Source organism: Hetaerina americana, unplaced genomic scaffold (assembly GCF_022747635.1).
Source record: "Hetaerina americana unplaced genomic scaffold, ioHetAmer1.1.p SCAF_5, whole genome shotgun sequence".
NCBI lineage: Eukaryota > Metazoa > Arthropoda > Insecta > Odonata > Calopterygidae > Hetaerina > Hetaerina americana.
Genome location: NW_027287095.1, coordinates 2,342,579 through 2,368,391, shown reverse-complemented (window position 1 = coordinate 2,368,391; position 25,813 = coordinate 2,342,579). Strand labels below are relative to the sequence as shown.

General features: G+C 37.4%; 2 protein-coding genes across 2 annotated transcripts in view; both read right to left on the bottom strand.

Annotated features, from left to right (window-relative positions):
* Nucleotides 1-3,492, bottom strand: part of VGAT (vesicular GABA transporter) — a 36,263-nt gene extending 32,771 nt beyond the window's left edge. The window contains exon 1 of the mRNA XM_071591661.1: nt 3,106-3,492. Within this exon, the coding sequence (XP_071447762.1) occupies nt 3,106-3,492 (387 nt within the window). The remainder of the gene's footprint in view (nt 1-3,105) is intronic.
* Nucleotides 3,493-11,733: 8,241 nt separating this feature from the next.
* On the bottom strand, nt 11,734-23,791 carry LOC139694260 (BSD domain-containing protein 1-like). The gene is made up of 8 exons (XM_071592716.1): nt 23,717-23,791; nt 23,444-23,489; nt 23,246-23,362; nt 22,805-22,960; nt 20,345-20,539; nt 17,434-17,593; nt 14,099-14,479; nt 11,734-12,494 (listed from the first exon to the last, which is right to left on the bottom strand). Exons 1-8 carry the CDS (start codon nt 23,725-23,727, stop codon nt 12,370-12,372), a joined length of 1,191 nt encoding a protein of 396 aa, XP_071448817.1. The 5' UTR covers nt 23,728-23,791; the 3' UTR covers nt 11,734-12,369.
* Nucleotides 23,792-25,813: the final 2,022 nt, after the last annotated feature.

The window sequence follows — 25,813 nt, the reverse complement described above, 5'->3', positions numbered from 1 at the left end:
GTAATGGCTAACCCCTGTCTCCTGCAGAACTCAACTGCTTCCTCCCCGCGGTCATTCCTCGTGCCTAAACCATAGTCCCCCAACTCGTCACCATCTCTGTTCCCATTCTAACTAACTTGGTCTTCTTATCCTGCGTCTTCTGTCCTGCTGCTGCCGGTTTTCCCTTGCAAGGGTTTCGTCGGATGACGACCGCGGAAGCCTTAACTCCCCCGCTCACGGGCACGACACTCAGCCGATTGAGCCGAGCCCCGTAATTGCCAGGATTCAAAATGTCTTTAGTGACCATCATATTTATCTTGGGAATGATAATTGAGGTGGTTTACCGTTGCCTTCCTCAATAGTGTTTTTAATGTGACACCATCACTTACTGGCCGCCCCACTGGGGTCAGACGCCATTGCAGCCACCTCACTGAGGAACAGACGCTGCGTGGACTACCTTTCCTCTGGCTCCTAACCTTCGACTTATCTGGCATGGGTGACCTTACCAGGAGCAATTATTATTACTCCCGCCAGCACAGCTCTAGGGGTCATCGGAACGCACAAGCCCTCCCATCAAGGTTGTAGTCCGGGGAGGGATATATATACGATATATATATCGTATATATATATATCCCTCCCCGGGGTATATATATATATATATATTTATTTATTTATTTATTTATTTATATTTATAATATTGGTGACTATCAAACGACAATATATATGCCGAAGAGCATCCGTTCAGAAAAAAATAACTTAATTTATCGCTCCCAGGGTTGCGGATTCCATGAATAAAAGTGACTAATTCGATTTTGGGCTTGATTGGAGTAACTATTAAATAAAGGAGAATGGGGCCCATTTTTGTTACTTGGAGGGGGGGGAAAATTACTATAATCTTATATTTCTGATTCTCGCATTCTCGCTGGAATTTTTCAGTCCGCCCCATCTCCATGATTCTTCTGCCATAATGCATGCTTAGTTATTTTTAATGTTAGCATTAGAGGTTTTTTTGTTGGCAATTTAAAGATTTTATGCTTAAAGTTACCATACCACCATGGGAAAGGCATATAGCTGTATTAATAATGCCCTTGGCTACTAGCAGCATCCATAATTTAATAAAGGTTAAGGGTTCTTGTATTTGCAGAAAATGAGGAATTTTGCAGTTTCCGGATAATTCTTCAATTATTTCCCGGTAAAATATTTATTGGACTGATCATTTCTGAAAAAAACAGTCACTAAATACCATGGATTGGACCCCTCCATCGTATTAACTTGTCTTATAAATCGTTTTTCACATTTCTTACTTCGTATTCTCTTACACGTCTACCCACACATATCTATCTACCACATCCCCGTAGTGAACGTGAACATTGAACGAGAAGGCTATCTCTTTTATCTAATATTCCCGCTCGATATAAATTTCGATGCAATACTCAATTTTTATTTTTATCAAAAATAACAGACGGATTTTATTAAAAGTTCAAGTTCAAGACGAACGAACTATTTTCATGCTACACTCAAATTGGAAGACACGGGAAAGTTTTTATTTGAGACTATAAAAAGCTTTTTACTTTTGGACCAATTATTGAAAAAATAAGTGAGAAAACGAAATTCATTCTTCAAATGATTTCCAAGTATACTTTACATCAATGCCAAAATCTCTGACCTCCTTGTGAAATTCCATTTACTCTCACAAAATCGAAAATATAGGAGACGTTCTTTTAACCAGTAAAGACATTTAATCGTCTTTAGACATGCATTTGGCATGCCATTTTTTCACAAAATATTTATTTGTAGACCGTAAGGAGGTGCAAAAAATTGTGAAAAATAATACAAATACATATTTTTGGCGGCATGTTTTATATAAATTCTGCTATAGATATGTTATTGATTTGAAATGGGGGAATCTTGAAGTAGAAAAAAATTCAGTTTTGTGATAAAATTGAAATGAAAACAGCTGTATTTCGTAAGTGCATTAGACTTTTAGAACGAACTTTCATGATCATTTTATACACGAATAAGAAATAGTAAAGGCTCAATAATTCAAATCTACTGTTGAATCTCTTCAACATATTTTACCCCAAATAGCTAATATAGTAAATGTAGATACTTGATTGATTGCAAAATAGTGTTTCCGCGTAAACATGTAATACGCGACCCTTTAATGAATCCAATTTATTCTATTTATGCCATCATGGCATATCCACCTGCTTGTTGACAAATCAGAAGTAAATTACATTAAATGAAGGAATTTGAACGTACTTAGTTACCTCATCGTACTTAGTTATACCTCATGCTGAGAGAATTAGATTTTTTCAAAAAGATTTCAACTGAGAATTTGGAATGTCAGCTTTCATGGAAAAAGCTCTGTGGAAATAGCTATTTTGCAATGTGTAACAACATATTAAATAAATGTTATATTTGTTAACATTTCCAAATGAAAGATGAATATAAATAAATAGCACTGACGTTAAAACTGAATGAGAGAAGCAATCTTAATGTTTATGACATCTTGCACATTTAAGTTGATTCTAAAACCGAGGTAGTTATAGAAAGGAGCAATATTGAATTATTGTTTATGCAAATTATAATAAATAGGAATGTTTGAATGAAATATCAGATTACAAGTTGATGAATTGAGATTCTATATGCAATTACAAATTATTTCAACATAAGATTAAATTAACTAACTTATATCAATAGTTAGGTGATGTGATAAAGAGAAATTGGCATGAGCGATATTGGATTGTTCAATTTATGTGTAGCAATTGAATCTCTAAAAAACCTCGAATCTCAAAGTGGCTGCTTACAATCTTTTAAGCACAGATATGATTGGCATTTAATAAGAATCATGTGTTTGAAAATTATTAACATGCATAGTGTTTTTTAATTTGATTCTGCAAAAACGTCAAACAGGTGCCCATGAAATATTCAATCTTAAATCGGAGATAGGTCATTAAAACTAAGCAATTTAATGTTTTAGATGCCAGTAAAGGTCGTGATTTAGGTGAAATAATTGCCTGACACTCGGAAAACCCAACTCTTCAGGCTGGATTCCTGGCCGAAGACTTCGTTCCCATGGACCATGGTTTTCCGAGAGATAGTGGAGGAAGCATGCGTGCTCACCTGGATGGCATTCGTCACGTTCCATGCGGCCTGCCACTCGGTGATCCTGTACTTGACTTCCCCCGGCCTCCCCCCCTCCATCCCGTGCCCGCACTCGTCCATGCTGAAGCCCCTCCTCGGCCCACCCTCCCCCCCGCCCATGTGCGACATCTCCGTGTACTCCTGCGGCCCCCCACCGCCCGCCCCCCCGCCGCCGCCGCCTCCCTCGCCCCCCCCGTGCCCACCCCCCATCCCGGAGGCTATCCGCGCGAACTTGGCGAAGTTGATCTTCTCGGAGAGGCTGGCGGAGCCGTCTTCTCCCGCCGGGAGCCGCGAGCGGAAGTTTTCCCACGCCGCGCCCGCGCTCTGCTTGAGCCCTATCGGGGGACGGATGTCGAAGCGCGGCATTTTGCCTCTCCCGCTTCTCCTCTCCTCTTCGATGCGATCCCCTCGAACGAAAGCCCACTCCTCCTCCGATGCGCTGTGCAACACACACACACTCTCGCGAGAGTGAGGCGGTGATTTCTCGTGAGGCGTCGAAAGAACCACTGGTCTTCCTCCCTTTTATCCGACCCTTTTCCTACCTCTCTCTCTCTCTCCCTACGACCCCGTAGGTCGGTTTAGACCCTTCCCCTCCTATCCCTACTCAACGGCTCGCGTTGCAAGGCATCCCACTCGGATCGAAACCACTCCCCCTTCTTCTATTCCACCTCCGACGTCCGGGGGATGGGGAGGGGCAGCCGTCTAGCGACACGCCGATGGCATACCCGTCTTCAAGGGGGTGATCCCACTGTTTGCTGGTCCCCCAGGATGCACCACGGGCATCAAAAGGTCGTCCGCGATAAAGTGACCATCTCGGAATAGTCGTCGCTGAAGACTGCAATATCTACCCCTTAACAGCCTCTTTAACCTCGCGCCATTACCCCCACCAAAAAAATGGCCCTTCGGCTCGATTCCGAACGTGTAATACTTTCCTGCCTACGTCTGCGTCTTCTCGTCCACTAAGTCTCGTAACCCTTTTGACACTCAAAGATTTGTTCACCCTTAATGCCTATCTATATGGTGCGGCTACGATTGAAGCTAGAGGCAAAAATCAAGACTCCTGGTTTGCACACGAGAGAAATCAGTGATACTCTTCGAAAGCTGAAACCACAAAGGGATCACGGTCCATCGGTGGTCCTCTTAATCAGAAGTGGTCCGTTCGGGGAGCGTCTCACCTCACCTCCTGGTCGTGTCACGTATCGCGGTCAGTCGCGTCGTCCCTTCCCCCAGTTAATGGTCTCCCGTCGGTCACAAAGTCCGTCTCGACAGTCAAAGGAGTCGTCCGTCAGTCGGTCTGTCCCGTTTGTCCTGTCGGTCGGCCGCTCGCCGAGAGAATGAGGCCCCTGCCGGAGAAAGGCTGGCTCTCTCTCTCTCCCGCCGATCAATCCCCTGCTTCACGCCGCCCCTTTCTCTCCCGCCCCCTCACCCCACACCCTAGTACCCTAGCCCCCTCGTGAGCCACCCTTTTCGGCGCCCGACCTCCGCCCCTCTCTCTCCCCGGTCCCCACCTCCGTCCCGCCACCCCTCTCTCCCATCACCCGCAGACGCCAGCGCCGCCCACGGGAGGCTGGGGACACGCTCTTATCCTTGTGAGGGATGTGACTATATTGGGTCCATTCGCGTGGTAATGGCCGGCGAAGGACCTTCGCATTCCCCTCTTGCAAATAGGATAACGATAACGATCGACAGGGTGGAAATGAGGTTGGACGGAGAGGTGCAGCTCCGAATTTTGTCGTGAAACTTGTCCCAGCATTGCAAAGATCCACTGGGTGAGCCACCGCGCCCAGGAGTTTTGGGCCTGAGAAAATAAACGCTCTCACGCTTGCATGAGTAGGGACAGGAGCAAAAATTGATTGGTTCTGTGGTGTCTGCCGGGGAATTTTCCTGCGAGAAACCCAAAAATAATTCACCCATACCCTAAAACGATTTTCCAGCTATTGGTTTTGATCGACGCTAAGGTATATAATTAAAAGAGTAAAGTTACTGCAATTTTTTGGAATCCAGAGCTACTAAAAAGGAATCCGAGAAATCTTAACTGACTGCCGATGGCCTATCGATCTAAATCCGGTTTTGCATGCGGGTCGTCATGATACCAAGCGTATAAAATGGAGATCGTCTGCTTTTATAAATATATATGAACCATATCGTTTTATGGAACGCCTCCGTCCAAGTGATAACATTTTGCTTTAAGGAGCATCCCCCTTAAACCGATCATCGGCCGATTTAAGAGTATTGGAAGGGAGACAACGGTGCAGCTCCCTCGCTTGTGTCGGTTGTGGGTGAAAAGACAGCACCAGGCTCTCTCTTCTCCCTCTAAATTGATCACTATGTGTTATGAGTTCGGCATTCGATTACTATCCACGTCTCTCTGCTACAAAAGAGTTGTCCAAAGGGAATTGTTGGTGAAATTAATAACACTCAAAGCTAATCAATTGTTTCGAAATAAGACGTATGAAACTGGTACATGGACAATTTATAATAATACTTGCATTTGGTGTGGGGTGACTACCCATTTGAGCATACAACATGGCAGATTTATACTGTCGAAAATACCATAGAGGAATTGGATCTAAAATAGGTCCTACACGATGAAATAAAACTAATTTTTATTGGCTTGTCTTTCCGCCATTTTTAGAATGATTGAATTATTTTGTAAAAGAGCTTCACAACACCAAGTATATTAAACTATTGCAGTTAGAATCTGATAATTGCGACGTCAACATCAATATTAAACCATAATTTTCTTACTTGTAAATATTTATTATTCGCATAAAACTAATATGTTCGTTTAAATAAAGCACACATCACCACTTAAGATTCTTCAGGTTGCATTCTTCGCTGAATTATTATTCGGGCAATATTTGGTCGTGATCTCTAGTCGGCCAGTGTAATGGTACGAAAACTTCGAATAGGTAATGTTTTGGTAAATTATCGCTCCATCACTGTGTTCCGACACGACTTACAAAGAGAGGTGTGATCTCCAGGCTGCGTTTTTAAAGAAAATGCCTCCGGTAGCGAGAGGTAGTCTGGAATGGATTATATAGCAGTTTCACCACAATGCTGGTATATAAATCATAATTATATTTCATACAAAACTACCCTAAAGAGTTAGTCATGGAATCTTTTTTTGTTCCTAAACACTCGGGCAAGTGTTTTAATGAGAATTTTCCCAATATTGAAAAATTTTAGAGGGTAATTATTGAAGTACCTCGGTACTTAATGGTGTAATTACATACATTTTTAGCAATTAGGCAGAGGTAAAATTGATCTGTAAGTTCTGAGGCGCACGCTTTCTGTTTCTATTTTCAAAAAATGGTTTGAATTAACTGTAGCTACGATTTGTAAAAATTACCAAATGGCTGTAAGCTGGATTTAAGCTACATTTTAAACCGTCCTCTTAGCAGTGCATTAACTTCAATAATTGGGAAATGTAAATTCTCTTGGTGGGTCAGTATATTGCAGCATAAGAGCATAAAAATATAGTTAAGAGATTAATCAAGAAACTCAACCAGATTTAATCGAACCCACTGGCCATAAATACGCATCTATGCGCCATTTCTTTCAGACGAATTGACATAGTCATCTACATGTTTCGTGATTTTCTGAAGGTGGCCATGTAAGATTTTTTTCGCAAAGCTTTTCGAATTCAAGACAACTCGAATGGGGATTGACATAAAAATATAAAAAAAATAAATTCTTTATGATATCACGATGAATATGTGGAACTTGCAATATGTTATTATTAGTTTGAATCGTGGAGCATTTATTGCATATAAGTGTCTTTCTTTGTTGCCGGCATATCTTTGAATTTCCATGATCGACTGCACCCTAAGGCGCTGTGTACAATATTTTTTCATAAAACATTATGGTGTGGTGTGCCTTCTAGTCCTGTGGACATCGATCTAATATGTGCCTTACGGGATTGCCACATTTCCTCAAGTTTTAGGCGTTCTATGTTAATTCAAATAACCTAAATGGTGAGACCAGACACTAGATGGACGCGTTTGTTTCGTTAAATTTTTTCTGAATCCCTAATTTGCCTAAGTTGCACCGCATAGTTAAGTGCCCATTCTTCAAATAAACCGTACATAAGTTTATTGAATACGCTCCTACGTATTTGAACGTAAACGAGAGAGAAGTGCGAGTGAAGTAGTCGTTCGCAAATTACGCGAAAGACGGAGTTAATGGGGAAGGTGGTCGTTTCTCACGCTTCCATTCCACTTCCTAGGGGGTCTTGAGAGAGCGGAGAAACGGAGGGAAGGCGATTGAGGAAAGTGCTCGACTCCATTTGCTTACTTTTTGTTTCGCTTCTTTCCCTTCATTCTCTCGTTCCTCCCCATGCATTAGTGATCAGGTAGCGAAGGGGATTAGGGAGATTAGGGGTGGAAGAGGTGACACTGCGAACGGAACGGGGCGCAATCCCTCCCTAAGACGGTTGAGGACAAAAGCCTTGACTTGTTTAATTCGACATGAGGCCTAATGTCTCTCGGAATCCATAATGTGACCGCCACATCAACTGAAGAGGCTCGACGCGGTATTTCTTCAGTTTACATTCTCTACATACTTTTAAGACAACCCATCTACTTGAGGTCGTCCTTCCTTAGTTTCAGTGGCATTTTGATCATTACCTGGGAATTCTTTTTATTTAGAATACCTCTCGGCTACGGAACGTGCGTGTAGGTTTCTGAAGATCCTAACTTATTTAAATGCACCCTCAATTTTGGTCATTATAAGTGGGGAATACTATGATTGTGTCAATAATTATGAGAAACCAAAATTGAAATGATTCATGCACTGCATTTGCCCTGATGACGGCAGTTCAAGCAGTGGGAAGAGTTCAAATTACTTTGTAAATGGTGTTCTGACGAAAAAGTAATTTTTTCGGAAGAGAAGTTACTTTCATTCTGTCGAAATCTTCCCATCAAACAGAAATGCTCCGATTGATTTCTGATTAGCGAAAAAATAATTATTATTAGGGTTTAACTTTTTAAAATGTTGTGTAGAAGTAAAGATTGGGAAAGAAAATACTTTGAAGCAGGTATGGAATGAATGTTGAATTTTTTGATACCAACGAAGTTCTCATTGTAAATTACCTTTGTAACGGAAGGGATTTCTTTCTGAAGGAGTGTTGTGTAACAGAAGGAAATCCTGGTGATTTCAGTACAAGGTGCACACTTTATTTAGAGTGCGCTGTTTCTGTGATTCTTTCATCAATTAATGACTCCAAACATCTTTCCTGCTGATTGATTAGCCATAAATTCATGAGGTGCATATCATATTACCTTTACCAAGAACACACTAGTGTACTGGAGAATAATATATTTTAGTAAAACGCCCTGGCAAGGTTAATATGCTCTTTAAAATCAAAATGTTGTATTTGCAAGAAACCTAGTAAATTCCCATCATTTAGTAAATACATGAAATGGAAAATACATATTTTGCTTCTTAGATTTCAAACTCAGTGATTACATTCCAATGGAATATTATAGTGATATTAGCCACTCACCTATTTGTGAGGGGATCATTTGTGTACGCATTATATTTTCCCCAGGTTTCTCATGCCAATCATTTTAATATTCACAGAAAATTGCATTTCTCTATTTCAAAAGCATGCAGTAGTGCCTTAATACATTTGCTCCTCACTTTAAATCACACAATGAGGATTTATTTTTTTCTTAGTCAGTGAGAAAAAACTATAGCTACAATAATTAAGCTTGTATAAGATTAGTATCAAATAATGTACATGCCTTTTTGATGATAGGTTCACAAATTCTAAGGGGTCTCATCCATTGCTTCATCCTCAGCCTAGCCTGATTCTTACATGCAATTAAATAATAATGTTTACGTTCGATTTGGGTAATTTTGAGCCATTTTGTAAGAGAAAAAACAGTGAACAAAAAGCAAAATTAAATATTTTGAAAAAACTACTTTTTAAGAAGAAAACAAAGAAATAATGGATGGACCAAATCACCTAACTGAGTGGAAGGCCATCTAAATGTTCTTTTCCTTGGCTTTTGCATAAAATAAAATGATCTAACTACAAGATGGGAGACAACCATGAAATAACAACAGAAAAAATGATGGGGTGCATATATTTTTTAGATGAAAAAATGGAATATGCTTGGATATTTTGTGTGCTATGAGCCTTTATTTTCAAATGGAAGACTAAATCTAATGACAAGGATAAATCATTTTACTTCAATGGCTTATTGCTTTAGCATTCATAAGAGGTTTGAATGCAACAAAAACATAGACAAAAGAGATAAAGGCTATGAATCAAAGGACCAAACAGGATTCTGTGAACTAGAAAACTTGAAACTCTCAAACTAGAAAAGTTATTTTGTAAGCAAAGTTCGCAAACCCGTTATTGTTAAAGAAAAAAGACAAAATGCTGAGGGCAGGGGAGAGCAGAAGAGGAGAAAAAAGGTCTTTGTAAATAGTGTTTTTGTAATATTGCACTCTTGCCTGTGCAGTCTGTCACATGAACAGGTTGCAGATAAGTCTCCTATCCCTCCAATTTACTCTTATTTTATGGAATACATTCATTAATTCTACCAAATGCACTCTGTCAAACAACTTTTCAAAATCTACAAAATGGACCATTACATCCTGATTGTATTCTATGTTCCTATTGATAAGTGGCCTCACTACTACTATGGCATCAACTGTGCCTCTTCCCTTCCTGAACCCAAACTGATCATCACCAAAGCAACTATTTACCCTGTTCTCCTTCCTCTCATTGACGATTCTGAGAACCACTTTAGCTGCATAGAAATCAAGCTTATTGTACTTTATTAATTTATTCAGTTTTAGTCCAAAAACAGCACATTTTGGCCTTTACATCGAACTATTAACAACGATAACAATGGTCACATTTACAAACACCCGTTTTTTACTGTATTCCTTCCATATTGCTGCCTTTCCCTTTTTGGGATACAAACTAAAATTGATCTGATGGAGTCTCCCTGCCAAATTAATCCCTCATAAATGCTATGAATTAATCCATAAAAATTCTTCCTTCTCCACTTTCATAGGCTTTTAAGTAGTTCTGTAGGAATTTTACCAATCCCCATGGCCTTATTTGATTTCAATTCCTTCAATGCCATTTCTATCTTGCTATCAAGTAAGCCTGGACCTAAGCTATCCTCATCTGTCACATTCTCTTTCTACGTCTAACCCAGATGGTCTAATGTCTTTAGCATACAGTTCTAATACATGCCTTCCATTTCTCTAGTTTTGGTCCAACTAATATTTTTACTGACTTATTTTTGATAGTTTTAAATTATTTTCCCTTCTTACTTCCTGACATGGTTTTAACCTTCCTGCATAGTGCACTGATTCCGCCCATCCTCTGGAAACTTTCCATATCCTCACACTGCATTTTCTACATTTCTTTTGCTCTATTTGCTCACTCCTCAATTCATTTAGACTCTTTATACTACCTTCTACCAAACTCTATGTTTACATTCTTCAATTTTCTTCTTTTTTCTAATCATCTCATCCATAACCCATGGTTTCCTTGTCCTTTCTCCACTAATAGCTCCCATCATTTCATTTACAGCCCTCAATTTACCTTTTTTGACATGTTCACATTTATTCCGTATAGTAACCAACTCCCTGTCCTCACACTTAATTATTTAGGATGCCTGCTGATACTCCTTTCTTGTCATTCTAGTTCATTCTTCCAAATCCCATTTCCTAAGCTTCTTCCCTGTTTTATCTTTTTAAATCAGATGCTACACTTCATTGCAACAAAATTATTGTTTGAGTCCACATCTGCTCCCAGGAAACTGTGTAAATTAATCACACTGTTTTTAAAACTGTGCCTGACCATTCTTTAGCCTGATATCAATAATGCAGCTCTAAAACAATTATATTTCCTCTCTCCATTTCTCGCTTTATATTCTCCAATTCTCCTACCCTCATCATTGTCCTAACATTCAAAGTTCCCATTCTAACTAATTTGGTCCTCTTCTGTGCTCCAACTGTTATTTTCGTTAAGCAATGATTTCTTGAGATGACGACCCCATAAGCCTTTTCTTTCCCTCCCCCCCACCACTACCAGGCGTGAAACATGGCTGATTTGGCCAAGTCCTTTTGCTAAGTTGCTAGGAATCATTTTCTCTAGAGTGCCCATCATACAATTCTAGGGATAAGTAACTGAGGTGGTTTCCAGTTTCTTTCATCAACAGTGTGTTTGATGGGACAGTATCACTCAATGGCCAATCCACTCCTAGAGCTGTGCTCGCCTAAGCAATTATCTTTTCTCCCGCCTGTACAGCCCTTGGGATCATCAGAATGAGCAAGCCCTGCCCTTCCACAAAGTATAGGTTGTAGTCCACGGGAAGGGGAAAGAAATGTACCACAATTTAAATATCATTAAGTTAATTTGCTCATTGGAAGTAGAATATAATCTTTTGAAGTATTAAAAGAAAAGAACAATTAAAAAATAGAAGCATTAAAAAATAGAGCAATTAAAAATATAGAACCGAAAATCCAAAACATTCACAATTGAGAATACCATATAAATTACTTCACCATTGGCAGTTTAATTATTTATGCACCATGAGGAAGGACATTTTATGATAACATTAAAATTAAGACAAATTAAAAATGTATTTCCCTTTTATTTTTCTTCATATGTATATCACACGAATGTTGATGTAAAGATACATTCAATCATTATAATACAAGGATATCTGAAGCTCTTATAAAATTCAATCTATGAACATGATTTAAACAAGTAACTGCACCTCATAAAATAACTTTAACTTGAACTTCACAAACATGTTTAATGAACACATCAACAGCCACCATTCCCATCATTCCATTCTTTTGACAGGAAAGAAGAATTGTATGATACAATAAAATTTCATATTAATGTAAAGGATGTGAAAGTGTTTTAAAAGAGCCATGGATACAACCAGAATATACAGAAAGAGTCTGTCAGGAGGCAAACTTAGATGTCTTTAGCTCAAGCACGTAGATGAAATGCAAAAACAATTATTATACTCCTACAAATATGTATATGACACTATTTATACATAACTAAATCTTGAGACAATTTCCTTGAGGATACTGAATGACCAGCAAGTGTTTCCCCCTACACGAACATTCCCAGAACTTCTTCAGAGTGAAGCAATGACTTCAGACATTACTTTCAATTTGTTTTTGAAAGATAACATTATAATTTGATGAGGCTAGTATCTTGATCACGTGTTTGAACACTAGCTCAAAATGCAATCAACCGGTGGTGGGAGTTTCAACACACTTGCTGGGCAAGCCTGTATCAGTGCTTGCTGGTTCCGCCAGGTTACTAGGAACATCTTCAAGATCGAATTCCTTTTCCCAATCGCCATCAGTGCTCTCTGTGAGAAAAGAGAGCATAATGCTAATGAGAATTTTACAGGACAAAAAAAATGTACATTTTTTATTTGACAGCATTACTATTTGCTTTTCGGATGGATACCTATAATATACAATCACAAACACGACACACAATGGACAAGGCCAAGCAATGCAAAAAGGACAACGGCTGATAACAAAAATCATCATCCATGGCACACATAAAGTACATACATAATACATATAACTCATAGTAGTAGTTTTGAGGGGAGGCGACCGACAGCTAAGGTCATTTGCGCCATAGGAGATGGACAGGAAAGGATGAAGGGTGGAGAGAAACCCGGCGTCGGCATTAGCCTACTCTTTACGAAAGGCGCCAAGGGGTCCGCAGTTTAACGTCCCATCCGACGGACGGCGTACTCACTCAAAGTGCCCTCCACAAAGCACCTCAAGTAGGGATCGAGATACCTCTGAAAAATATTCAACACCGCCGGGATTTGAACCCGCGCCCTCACGGTGGGAAGCCAGTACGTTAGCCCCCGCACCATCTCGATCCCTATATAACTCATTCCAACATTTTAAACCTACTTTATTTCAATAGCAGTACCTTACATTTCCATTTACATTTCATTGAGTTACAATTGATATATAACTTACAAATTATTTCATGAGTATTAAACCCGATTACGGTGACTAATCCTAAAGAGATTACTCATTGTGACAGTTAAACTGTAAAAACAGAACATAAGTTATTAAATTTAAAACATATGATCCTTATTGCATATTGTGACAGCCAGAAACAAAGGCAGTCTCATCACTTTCAAGAGACAAAATGTTTGAAAGAAGATTGCTGAGTTCACTCTCTTGTTGAACATGCATATAAAATAGCTATCACAAATGCTAGGTGCAGAGGAAGGCCAAGGATGAACTATGGAGAGCAGGTAACGGAAAAAGCTGGTGCATGAAACTATGAGGGAATGAAGAGATTGACACGGAACAGGATAGCTTGGAGATCTGCTAAAAACCAATCCTCAGATTGATAACCTTAGATGATGAATACATAGCTAAAAAATGAATCAAGGAAACAAATCTCAAAATTAGCCTAGCATTAAACATCAACAGCGATCCATACATTCATAGAGATATATTAGATTGCATTGTTTAAGCTGTTTATGCACGAGATATTTACTTCAAATTAAGAAATAATTAATTTTTATACAATAGAGCAGATCATGAGTAAAGCAAGTGAATTAAGTTAAATAAAGCTTTATGAAATAATATCTCGGCTACAATAAAATTTTTCCGGAGGAAGTATGAAATACTTTTTAACTACTAAGTAAATGACATTACCAGAATTTCAGAAGAGGGAAACCTGGCATCAGCATTAAACCCACTTTAATAAATGGTAACAAATGGTCCACTGCATTATGTTATGCAGCGAAATCGCATTTGATGGATGCAGTATCGTTATTGAAGTGCTATCTAGATGGTTCATAAAACCATCAAAAGTCTCATTACCACGGAGAGTTTTTTAGCCAGGCCACCCGCATGAAAAGCAGCACAGTACTGATCTAATCTAAATGATAAAATTGTGGGTGCAAAATGCATACAAGCATAATATGCTAACCTTTATCTCCTGAAGAGGTTGAAGATGCAGGAAAGCTGCCCTCTCCATGTCCTTCAATCAGCACCATGTCCTTCCTCTCCTTAATCCTCATTAGGTTAAGATTCTCGCCAACCTTGACTAATGCCTCCCCCCCTTTGGAGGCTGTGTTCTTCTTGGAGGGGCTGCTTGCTTGGTAGTGATTGGTATCCACAAGCAAGGAGCCATCCTCCAAGCTTCCCTCAAGCCCCCCTGATCCTTCCTTGGCCTTCCTCTCATCTGCTTCCCTTGCCTTCCTCCTCTCCGCCTCTTCTCGACACTCCTTCTCATACTCGGACAGCAACCTGGCCTGCTCCTCCTCAGATATCTCCACATCTACTCCAAAACTTTCATTTTCTTGAAATGCTTTTCACAATGCAAATGAAATTATTTACATAAGCTCATAACGTGAGGGAACTCAAAAAAAAGTATGCTATCGGCTAAAAGGCACCGAAGAAGGATGTGAACATTTAACATTTACATTCATGCCACATTCAGCACAATTAAAATATACAGGGTTCGTCTGGAAAATGTGTACTGACTCCTGGGCTGGGCGCGCCGCTCCAGGCGCGCCCAGCACCACTCTGACGGACTGCGAACCTCCACGCTTCGACCCACGCACGGAACGCGATGCCGAAGTTTTTGGAGCAGCGTTATTCCATCAAATTTGCGGTAAAGCTTGGGAAATCGTCTACCGAAACTGTCGGTATGATTAACCAGGCTTACGGGGAGTCAGCCATGTCCAGAAACATGATCTTTCGGTGGCACAAGATGTTCGTGGAGGGCAGAGAAGAGGTCGACGACGAGTCTTAGAGAGGTTCCCGATGATGCCTTCGCGGGAGCGTTCCAGGAATGGGAACGCCGCTGGAACAAGTGTATCGACTCACAAGGGTCCTATTTTGAGGAATATTAGCTTAAGATATGTAAAAGTGTAGTAAATTTTTTTTCCTGAGCTCAGTACACTTATTTTCCGGACGAACCCTGTGGTACCAAATGGATTTACAGCCACAACGTAATATTTTAATTTTATGCACAGTACTACAAAAATGTGCGCTCATCATTCATCCTCATCAATCTATACATCAACCATGAAAGAGAATGTAGGTCCCTGCTTTCATTATTTGTTCTTCTTTTTGTATCTATTGGCACAAAGTACAATAACAGTCGCTGAATGCATATTTGTTGCAGCACCCACAATATGTAATCTCAATATTGTGTGGCATGGCTGTAGGTCTGCAAAGTCGAGCAAAACTGAGTAAAAAAGGAAGCAGTTAAGCAGTTCATGAAACAGAATATATATTTCTAAATTCATTACGAAAAGTGACTCTTGAGGATTAACTGCAAGTTAAAGCGCTTTGGAAATGGACAGCATTAGAGTGCATTGCATTTCACATAAATTTCAAACTTTCATCTTCAACAGTCTGGAACGTCATTTTGAATTTTTAAAGTAAGTTTAACTACATGTGAGAAAAAACACAGATTCACATAGTATATTCTCAGAAATATGGAAAAAAAATCGTTCGATTGATTTATTCAAAGTGGCTGAATTAATGTGTTCCTAACTAAAGCATTCTGCGCCAAAGCTTTATGCAAAAAGACATTTATTGCAGAGTGAGGTTTTTTATGCATTACTTACCTTTGAAGGTGATGATAGTACTAGTAAATATCATTACAAAATACATTTACAAACTTTACAAATCTTCCCACATTATTTTCAACTATAGATGTATCATAGTAACCAACTAAAAAGTTCACATACCACGTTTAACCAGTCTTTCATTTTTGGCCCAAAAGTGATATTCTCAGCTCTGCAATTTGGTGCAGTTGCATTACAGTTGCATTAAGCATTACATGCCAAATTGCATGCTTAAGATAGAGCAGTGGTATTACATGTTATGGACTCAGTAATAAAATACCATTTTCACTATTTGCATATTTACCTCATGCTGAAAACCCATGGGAATTTTTCAACAAACATGAATTGTATCAATAGCCATGAAATGTGTATACATGGAAATCCATCATATGCATAAATACTAATATATTTTATAGTCTTTATCAAGACTCGTTAACGACTCTTTGTGTAAAAAAATCATCCATATTCACAAATCTTAAAAATCATAGAGGGTTGCAAAGAAGATGCAACACAAAAATAATCCATCTAAATTCCATGGAAATAAAAAAAAGAAGCAACAGAATGTCATGGAGTTCAAAATCAAGACATCTGTTAGCATATTTTGTGGACCTGCTACCAAAATAAGCCCAAAAATAAATTGAGAACACCCATATCTTAATTATTTACCAGCAAAGATGCATTTTTACAGGACAGCATGCAAAAGTTACACCAATCAAAAAGATGTTTTATGCTTTCTGAAGATTAAGGGTCATTCAGGACAGGATGCTCTCTCTTAGGATGAATTTCACCAAAAATCACATTGTCCAAAAATTGAATTAATACAATACTAAAGATCATACTAAACAAAATGAAAACAGAGGTGAGCAAGTAATACAAAATGAATTATCTATTTCACCTTGCCAGTATGATATTTATATTTTGGAAAGGAAACTATTCTTTTCAAGTTAAGCAGGGTGGATAATGCACTTTTCACTATACATGGACGAAAAGCAAGCTGTGGCAAAGAGAAATCAAGGTAACAGACAAGTATATGCTAAAAAAAATACTTTATGCAAAGCCCACCTAAAGCTTATTTTTAAGCAGCATTCTTTCCTTTAACAAAGCCTAATTAGTTATTCCATTGTATATTGTATTTTTAATTGATATTTTGCAAATAACTGGATAGAATTCAAAATCTTCCCATCTAATTAATTTAAAGGAAATTTTATTTGCCTAACACAGGTTGCTAAGACTTTCCAAAAGTTAATAAATATTAAGAAAAAGGGAGAATTTGGTCTGTCTTAAATTTCCCATTATTTCTCTTTTTGTCCAGGAGAGTTTTTAAAGTAAAAATTCTGAATTATTCCATCTATTTTTATCCTACTATACCAAAATGTAACCTTCTTTCTCCTGATTCATTTGTAACTGCATAGATTGATTGACAAATATGAATTTTTTTTATCAAGAGTCTTGATATTTCCGAAAAACTAACCTGGTCACGCAACTTCAACACCTTAGTGTAACCTCAAAATATTATTTTATCAAGATGTGTTTTCAAAGCCATTAGCAACTTTTTGGAGAGTTAATTCATAATAATTTAGCAATAGAAAAATAATCAACACCCTTATGCACTGATAGGTTAAACTTTTTAAGAGATAAGAAAAAAGGCCTTAGGATGATGTTTTCTTTCGGTAAGCACACTCACCATGATCCCAATTTTGAGACTCCACTTTCACAGCTTCATTCTCTTTCATGTTCTTTGCCCGTTCCAATTCTCTCTTCCTCTTGGCTTCCTTCCTGGCTTCTTCATCTTCTAACAAGGCCTTGCGGAATAAATATCGATGCCAAAATAAGCAATGGGACACCTGAGAAAGGAGTCAACATTTATCAATATATCTTAATATCATAGCTCACAAGTAGATATAATATGAATAATCTAGATCATAAATAACGAGTTTGATCAAACCATGGAAATATAACCTAGTTTTATGTACAATAACACCTCTTTCAGAAACAATCCATTTTCCACAGTTCATTAATCCTCATTAGAAATCTATTCTTAAGAACTATTATAAGTCAAACATGGTTCCATTAGATTGTTCACATGAAATATGTATTCATATTTCAAATTCACTATTTTATATTGAATATAAAAATGGAAGGTGAAAAAGTCCAAGGAAACATGTAAGATGGCTTTCAAAGGAAGCTTGCTGAGTCTTCTGATGTTGATAGGGTATTACTTGAGGACAGGTGGCGTGACATAAAATATGGAATACAGGATGGGGCAAATAAGGAAGTAGGATGAATGAAAACAGTTAAAGAGGAAGGAAAGAATTACAGAGTAAGAACAGGATTTGGCAGAGAAAAGAAGAAAATACAAAATGCAGGAACCAAAGAAAATTTAAACCTTAAAAAAACAGAAGAAATATGATTAGTTCTAAATCAAGACAAGGATGAATATGGTTGGAAAGTTTATATTAATACATGCAAGATGGCATATTACAGGAAAAAATTGACACACCCAATAAAAATGAGAGAAGTCACTTAAAGACCTTCAATTCAGAGTGTAAAAGGCATCAGCTCAATAATTCAGCGGTGTTTTGAATTTCAAGGTACATGAACATTTAAGAAGTTTAGGAGATTAAACTCTCACTTCCCCTTTTGGTAAACATTTGTTGTGCAGAACTACAATAACTTGGTACCAAATATCTAGCATGTGCATACATAGGGCTTTAAAATGAATACACCGAAACAAATAAACAAGTAATATCACATGATGATTTAATTATCAACCTTTGCAACAAAAAATTACTTCCACAACTTGCCACTACTCAGCCATTTCTTCAAAAACAATAATTCTAACTCCCATTTCTTCTCCTCCATGGCCCACCCACTTCTACCAACATCCCATTACAATGGAAAACAAAACTGAGCTCCCTTTCAGGTAGTACCTGTTTTATAAATACATTCATATTAAATTACTTCTATCCTGTGGGAATTTTGCTAGTATCCCATCATGCGCCTCCTCGGGTGGTGAATCTGGGAATGCACACCAAGTATGGTCTGTGTTAGGGAAAGAAATAGCTGGACCAGACCAAAACTGTCTAGTACTGATACCTTGTAGTTTAAATTGGATTGCTGAGTGGATAAGGGAAGAAAATCCTAACTGAAAATTAATTGGTCCTCCTTAGTTGCATTTGAGCATGATAATTCCTCCAACCTATGAAAAGAATATTACTATTGAACCTTTACAAATTCTTTATGTACAACATGGATTCATAGATAACGAGCCTGGATAGAAAACGAGAAATATTAAGGAAAAAGAAAAAAAAATGCAGATGATTGCCACGTGAATGTACAAACCATGCACAGAAGTAGAGATTGAGAGTATCAAATACATAGTTCATGTGTTTGCCCAGTATGTAGTAAGATGGGAGGGAATGCATAGATCAGTGGGTCATTCAGATTTGGAATATTTCCTTTCCCAATTTCATTCCAGTACATAGAGTGAAATGCCCTCCCCGTGATGGAGTGAACTAATTGCACTATAGTCATTTCATTTTAAATAAGTGATTTCTAAACCAAAACTTTAAGCAAATTTTCAGGGTTGCAGCCAGAAACCTTTAAAATTATGGAATAATTTTACCTTTTAGGTGACCATTTATGGCAATGTCCCTCTGAATGGGAAGTACTACAATAAAATGCCTGACCACTGAACTGAAAACAAAACAAAACTGGAATGAAATAATTCTGCTCTAACAACGTTTATTCATTGAAGTTGCATCCCATCTGCTCCTATACTATAATTTGTTAGACACCTTATGCATAAATAATTTATTTTTACCAAAGCTGTTTTGTAAAATTAAATCCCTCCTCCCATAAATGATATATTCAAACTTACTATTTTCACACTAAGTTCCCAAAAAATTGGTATGACAAAATTCTCTGGTCTTGAATAATAGGGGCTAAAAAATAACTTATGGCTATTAAAAGAAAAACAAACTCAAGTGTACAAAACCGTATGGTTTATTTTGCCAGCTGTGTTAAAAGCAAAGCAGAAAACGATCTGCAAAGGCAGTTTAGAAAGAAAGTCTCATAAGGGGTAAGAGAGAATACAAAAAACCATAGTAAACAACTAGAAGTTTAGCTTGACTGGCAAGGGCAGTGCACAACTAATACTAATCCCTCCCATCTTGTGACACTCATTCACATATGGAACCATTTCCTTACCTTTACTGCATGATGTTTCCCAGGAAGATTTGTTAACCAAAAATTACAAATACCCTCCTGTGTTATTTCATTTCATAAAATTCTAAAGCAACAAGGATATGAAAATTAGTGGATATTTTTTCTCAATAAAAACAATGATGTTGAACTCAAATTTCTCATCAAAGGCTTAAAAATAATTTCAGAAGGTCTTTCTGGATTTGATAACTTCACTCTGAACTTATTATCCACACCCAAAAGGTATAAGTGTCATGCTTGTTAACCTTTATTCATGTAAAGATGCATTCAAATCTGATTCAGTTGCGTTACATCCCCCATTAGATATGGTGTTCTCCACGAAATACATGATTTCAAGTTTCCTGGATTTCATCAAAATAATTCTCACTCACCTCATTAGGGACCAAGTGGTTGTACTGCTCATGAAGGCGTGGACATGCTGCCATGAGAGCCGAGAGTTTCTCTGGGGCCATTATGCCCTCACCATCTCCCTCCCCAACCACACCAAGCCATGCTTCATACTCTCTTGCCTCTATTGGGTCCACAAGGAAAGTTGCTGGATCAGCAGTTAGGGTAAACAGTCTGGCCTGGAAGATTAAAGTATCGGCATTTCACAACAGGAATTCAGCTATTTCTACAAAATGACAGCATTTAGGGATACTCAAATGTCCCCCTGTACACTTTTTTCCTTAATTACCTCATACATCAGAATACGTAATTATTTAAAGGCATTTTTAAACTTACAAGATATTTACTCTGATAATGAAGGGAATTTTATACACATTCATTTTTGCAAATTCAAATAAGGTAGCCTCAGAGAGAGAGAGAAAAGTAATGCATATAGTGTGAAATGAAATCTCCAATACAAATTATATACTTTTTAGTTGGCAAGTTGCATTTAAATTCAATTGGATATTATTGAAGCTTCTAAAGATGAATGTCATGCACAGAGTTAATCAGCTTTTGATCAACGAATATGAGCTGTGAGTGTTTATTTTTGCATATCTCATTATGGACAATTTCAATGGAACTGAATGATTTGGGATTTTCCTTGTTTTAGAAAGAACTTTTAATTCTTCCTCAGGAATTCCCAGATAATCAATTTGGTATTTCTTTACATGGGAAACAAAATGATTATGGAGCCAGCTCATTGTGATAACTCAATTAAACTCTGAAATTGTTGAGTCATTATAAGATAGAGAGAGGTTAATTATTATCTTCCTCATAGTTTAAGGCAGTTAATATATCCCATGGCAACACTCATCAACCTGTGGCTACAATAACCATTAGCACAGAAATGTATATGTACATATCCTTCTTTGCTGACTTTTCATCTAACAACTTTGGATTCACTTCATACAGCTTACATATTTTCCGCCAAAGCTCTAAGTACAGGACCATTTCATCTGTGTTGTACATCTGTGAGTATTGCAAATCATAATCAGTGCCAGCAAATGCTCTGTAAATGGTTCAACAGCCTCACAATCAGCACCCATGATTACCTTTATTATAAATATAATGCCTCTTCCTAAACTCCCACAGCCAACCACTTCTTGCAGCGAAGCTATGCAAGCACATACAAGCATTTAGTGTATGTTTTATGCTGAATTTTGTAATTTAGTGTCACACATTTCTATTCCACATGATCATCTATGCACATTCCACCTCAGGACAGCCTTTTCCTATCTTCTCCTCGTCCGGAATCATACATTTCTGAGCCTGCCTTTCCATTTTATGGAAATTCAATTCAATAATAAGAGCAAATCAAAGAACCTTAGTCTTCTTGTTCTTCAGATTGGTTATGGTGTCATGTGATATCAAACTCCCAATAGGAACCTCGGTATTATATTTATAAAAAAAAAAACTTCTCCTTGTTTAATGCTAAGAGTTAGATTTTTAGATGACTACCACTTTTCTTTGGTGCTATTGTCAAAAGTTATGTGAGCCTTTTTTATCAGAAGATCTCATGACCATTAAATGATCAAGGATCTTCTGATCCTTGAAAATTTGAGAGATCAAATGGAAAGAATTGGCCATCTATTTCAAGCAAGAACTGCATCAGCATGTGACATTTAGTTGAGCACATGAAATGTTTCATGTAACAAGAGTTTATTCATTGTTTTAAATGTGCAGCTGGAATAGAGACTGAAATATTACATTTTTTATCATTATTCATAGAAACATCCAAGTGGAACGTATTGTTTGGGAGAGTACAGCAGTGCTCCCTCTCATACACATGAATAAGCCACCCTCAGTTCACGGCTGGGATATGAATGGCTTATGCAGAATTCGGGGTTAGCTAGGTTAAGATTTACTGCATTAAAAGCTTCTACTTTGATGTTTCTTCCTGTCAATTTTTTTAAATAATGGAAAGATGCTCTTCATTACCTCGGGCAACAAAACATCTGACCCATTGAAAGACTTCTATTGGTTCTGGACACCGCACCCACCACACTTTGTCACCCTATGCTAAGATCACAGTCTGTCAGGACAGGATTAGACAAAATCACATGGCAACACAGTACCCATAAACTTGGATGGAATCAAACACATAAGTTAATGAATAAATAGCATATGGACCCAACAAGATGCCCATCAACAGCTTGAGTTCATGAAAATATCCCCTGTTTATAGAATCCAAGTGGGCATATAGATAACTAAATGTGATAAAAATCAATTGTTTTTTAAATAATGAGCATCAACTAAATAGTGTAGTTCGAAAGTATACTATTAATAACTTTGAGATAACCATGAAAACATGCGGTTTAAACTGCGGCTTTATAATGTTTACATAACTCTACTACTATTTCAGAAATTTAATCAACATTTTAATTCTGCGATTTTCAATCTACCTGAACTCGGTCTATGACAATCGGCTCTGATCCTTGAATAACCATTGCTTCTTCGTCCTCATCTTCAGGAACAGGGTTGAGCACAGTAGAAACTTGGCCAAGGAAAGATGAAATGCTTCTCTTAACAGTACTAGCAGTGGAATCGGAGTCCTCTAACTGAAATCATTAATGCAAATTTAGCGAAAGAAATAGTTCAAAATCTAAAAAAAAATAATTCAGAGCTGGATTTTGATGATTTGGATCGAAAGTTGTTTCCAAATCCAACAACATCCTAAAAGGGTGAGACTATACATTCTTTATTTTACACCCTTTACTTTTGGCTACACAAAAATATATTTCGCAAAGTACTAGCAATTCTGTTATTGCTATTACACGAAACGCATTATCATATACACACGGATCCCTTAAATTCGTATTTTGCTACGTCACGTTCACACTCACATTAAGTTTGTCTTTTATTACCGATGCTGTAGAAGAAACAACATTACTTGCTTCAATTGAAACAGCACTAGATATCTCATCTAGATCTCTTCGAACAAACTCTAGGACTTCAGCAGACTGAAAAGGAACAGCGAGTAATTAGTTTTCATTATCACTACAACATGCACAATATATCCTATATTTTGATTTCATGTTTACCTTGTTTTTCGCTGCTGTATACCAAGAACCCCACCATCCACCTCCACTGGAAAAATCACCACAAAAATTACCATACGAACATTTCAAACATTACAATGGGAAGAAAACATACATAATGAGATAAATCCATTATGGCATGCAGTTACGAGCAAATAATACTTCTATTGCCAAAAGCAAGGATTGTCAAGTGTATTTTGATAACTTTTAACGATACATAACATCGTAAAATACTCGTGAATTAAATTAATCAGGCGCTTCTCCATCAATGTTTACCTTCCTGCCATGACGTACAATCCTTGTTATTGTAAACAGTTGTTGCCCGACCTTCCATTAGCTTTCTTGGATAAGTTTAGTTTCACAACACGATTGCGAGAGAGCGCTAGTTTACCATCAATCACCGGGAAGTATGATCACGCTTTTAAGGATCTGACTAAGGAGACTATAAAAGCGTTAAGGTTTTCATCTAAATATTTACTTTCGTTCATTTCCTGGCGGAATTTCACATTCACCGTAACTTGCTTTTGGCTAAAGAGCCCAGAATAACGTAATCCAGCAACATAATGGCTCTTCTGATTGTTTTTCCGTCGTCATTCTCATCCGTGAAATTTTTTTGACCATTTGAATATGATGTCAAATATTAATCAATATGGTAACATTCACCGATTCAGTATCACATCTCTCTCCACTTTATCTAAAAGTTGAAGAAAGTAGAACACACTAATAGTAATTATTTTTGGTCGGTTTCTGTGACTGTTACAAATAGTGATTTGCGTTAAATTTGTAACCAGATGATAATAATCATAATTCGGACTCATTTTGTGAAAGCTGTTTATGTAACAAAACATTAGGCTTTATTTTATTTCATTAATGTGGAAAGAAAATGTTGAGTTTACTTCTACAAATCGTAAGTTAAATTGACGTAGTTTATCTTACAATTGTTACTAAAGACGGATTATGGACGTTTTTAACTAAAACAAATTTTATTTCAGCCAACCTAATTATGATTTAATCTGTCACTTTGAATTTTATAATTGTTTTTGTTATGCTCTGTTTAACTCATGGAAACTAAGACCAAGTCACATTTATTTAGTACTAAGCTATTCAATTAATTTTTTTTAAATCAATACCTGTCTCCTGCTCTTCAATCTTCCCAATTCAACCTTGACCACATGTAATAACATATTTTCCTCTATACACTGATTTCTTTACCTCACTTTATCTCATCTCATGTTTTGGTATACACTACCATTATTTCTTGGTCTTTCTCTTGTACCTACCCTTACTTTTTATGTTAATGGCAAGGCCAATGCATCTCAATGTTTTCTATTCTGTGTATTTATAAAACATGTAGTCTTTTCTTTGTCTTGTCATCTTCTTTTAATTTGAAGACTTTTTTTATTGACTTTTATGTAAAATGGTGTCAGTGATAGTTCACAGCCTTATCTAACTTATTTATTTTTACTTCTCTTTTGCTGTCATTACTTGTTTTCATTATTACAACCTGGTTTTACGGAGATGATAGATTATCCTTCTGTGGTTATGAACCATTTTAAGTTCTTTTTACTCATTCCCTTTCAAATTGAATGTGTCAATTGCCTTCTACAAGCAAGTGCACAAATACACATGGTTTGTTTTTCAATCAATTGCCATAAACATGTTTCTTAACTCCATTGCTCTTCTTATTTTCCTGAATTTAAATTGATTTCCCTTCCATCCATCTTTGATTGGCATTGATGTTTAAATGTATGAGTCTCCAGGGGTTGGTGCTCATGGCATCTCCTTGTTCTTGTTTTCTTTCAAATCATGATAATTACACTTTTATTTCAGTCTTCTGGCAATATTTAACAATTTATGCATTTAAAAATCATATAAAAATTTAGCTGTGTTTGACCATTCTGAACAGGTGACAATAGTTTAGGACACGGCAATTAGAAAATTAATGATAATTTTTCCTTGTTTTTCTTCACATATTTTTATTGCCTTCATGGAATTTTCCAATTGAAATTCTCTATCAAAATCAGTCAAATAGTTCTAGTCTTTATTTTCCATCTAGCTCTTTTATTACCCCCTCTGCGTGGTTCACCAAGCATGTCAAATCATCAGTGATGAGTTCCATTTTCAGTGCACCATATGCCTAACATATATGGCTAATTTATAATGCAATAGGGCCTCCTTATGTAGAATCATCAACTGACTGGGAGAGCTAAGTCCCATTCCAGGAGTTTTGCACCTCGATAATGTTCCTCTCTTGCCCTATATTACTAGATTGTTATTCATGCATTTGTATTAACCCTTGGTTCTATTAAACATGGCCGTAATATAACAAATGCGTAAAATCCGAAGGTTGATTTGATATTCTAGGATGAAGCT

Bases quoted from the DNA above. Each gene is read 5' to 3' on its own strand.
- LOC139694260 (XM_071592716.1), bottom strand. The intron at 22,961-23,245 runs GTGAGTGTGAAC...TAATGATTTCAG, and splicing joins TAATAAAAGACAAACTTAAT to TTAGAGGACTCCGATTCCAC. The intron at 12,495-14,098 runs GTTAGCATATTA...CTTTTCTCACAG, and splicing joins AACCTCTTCAGGAGATAAAG to AGAGCACTGATGGCGATTGG.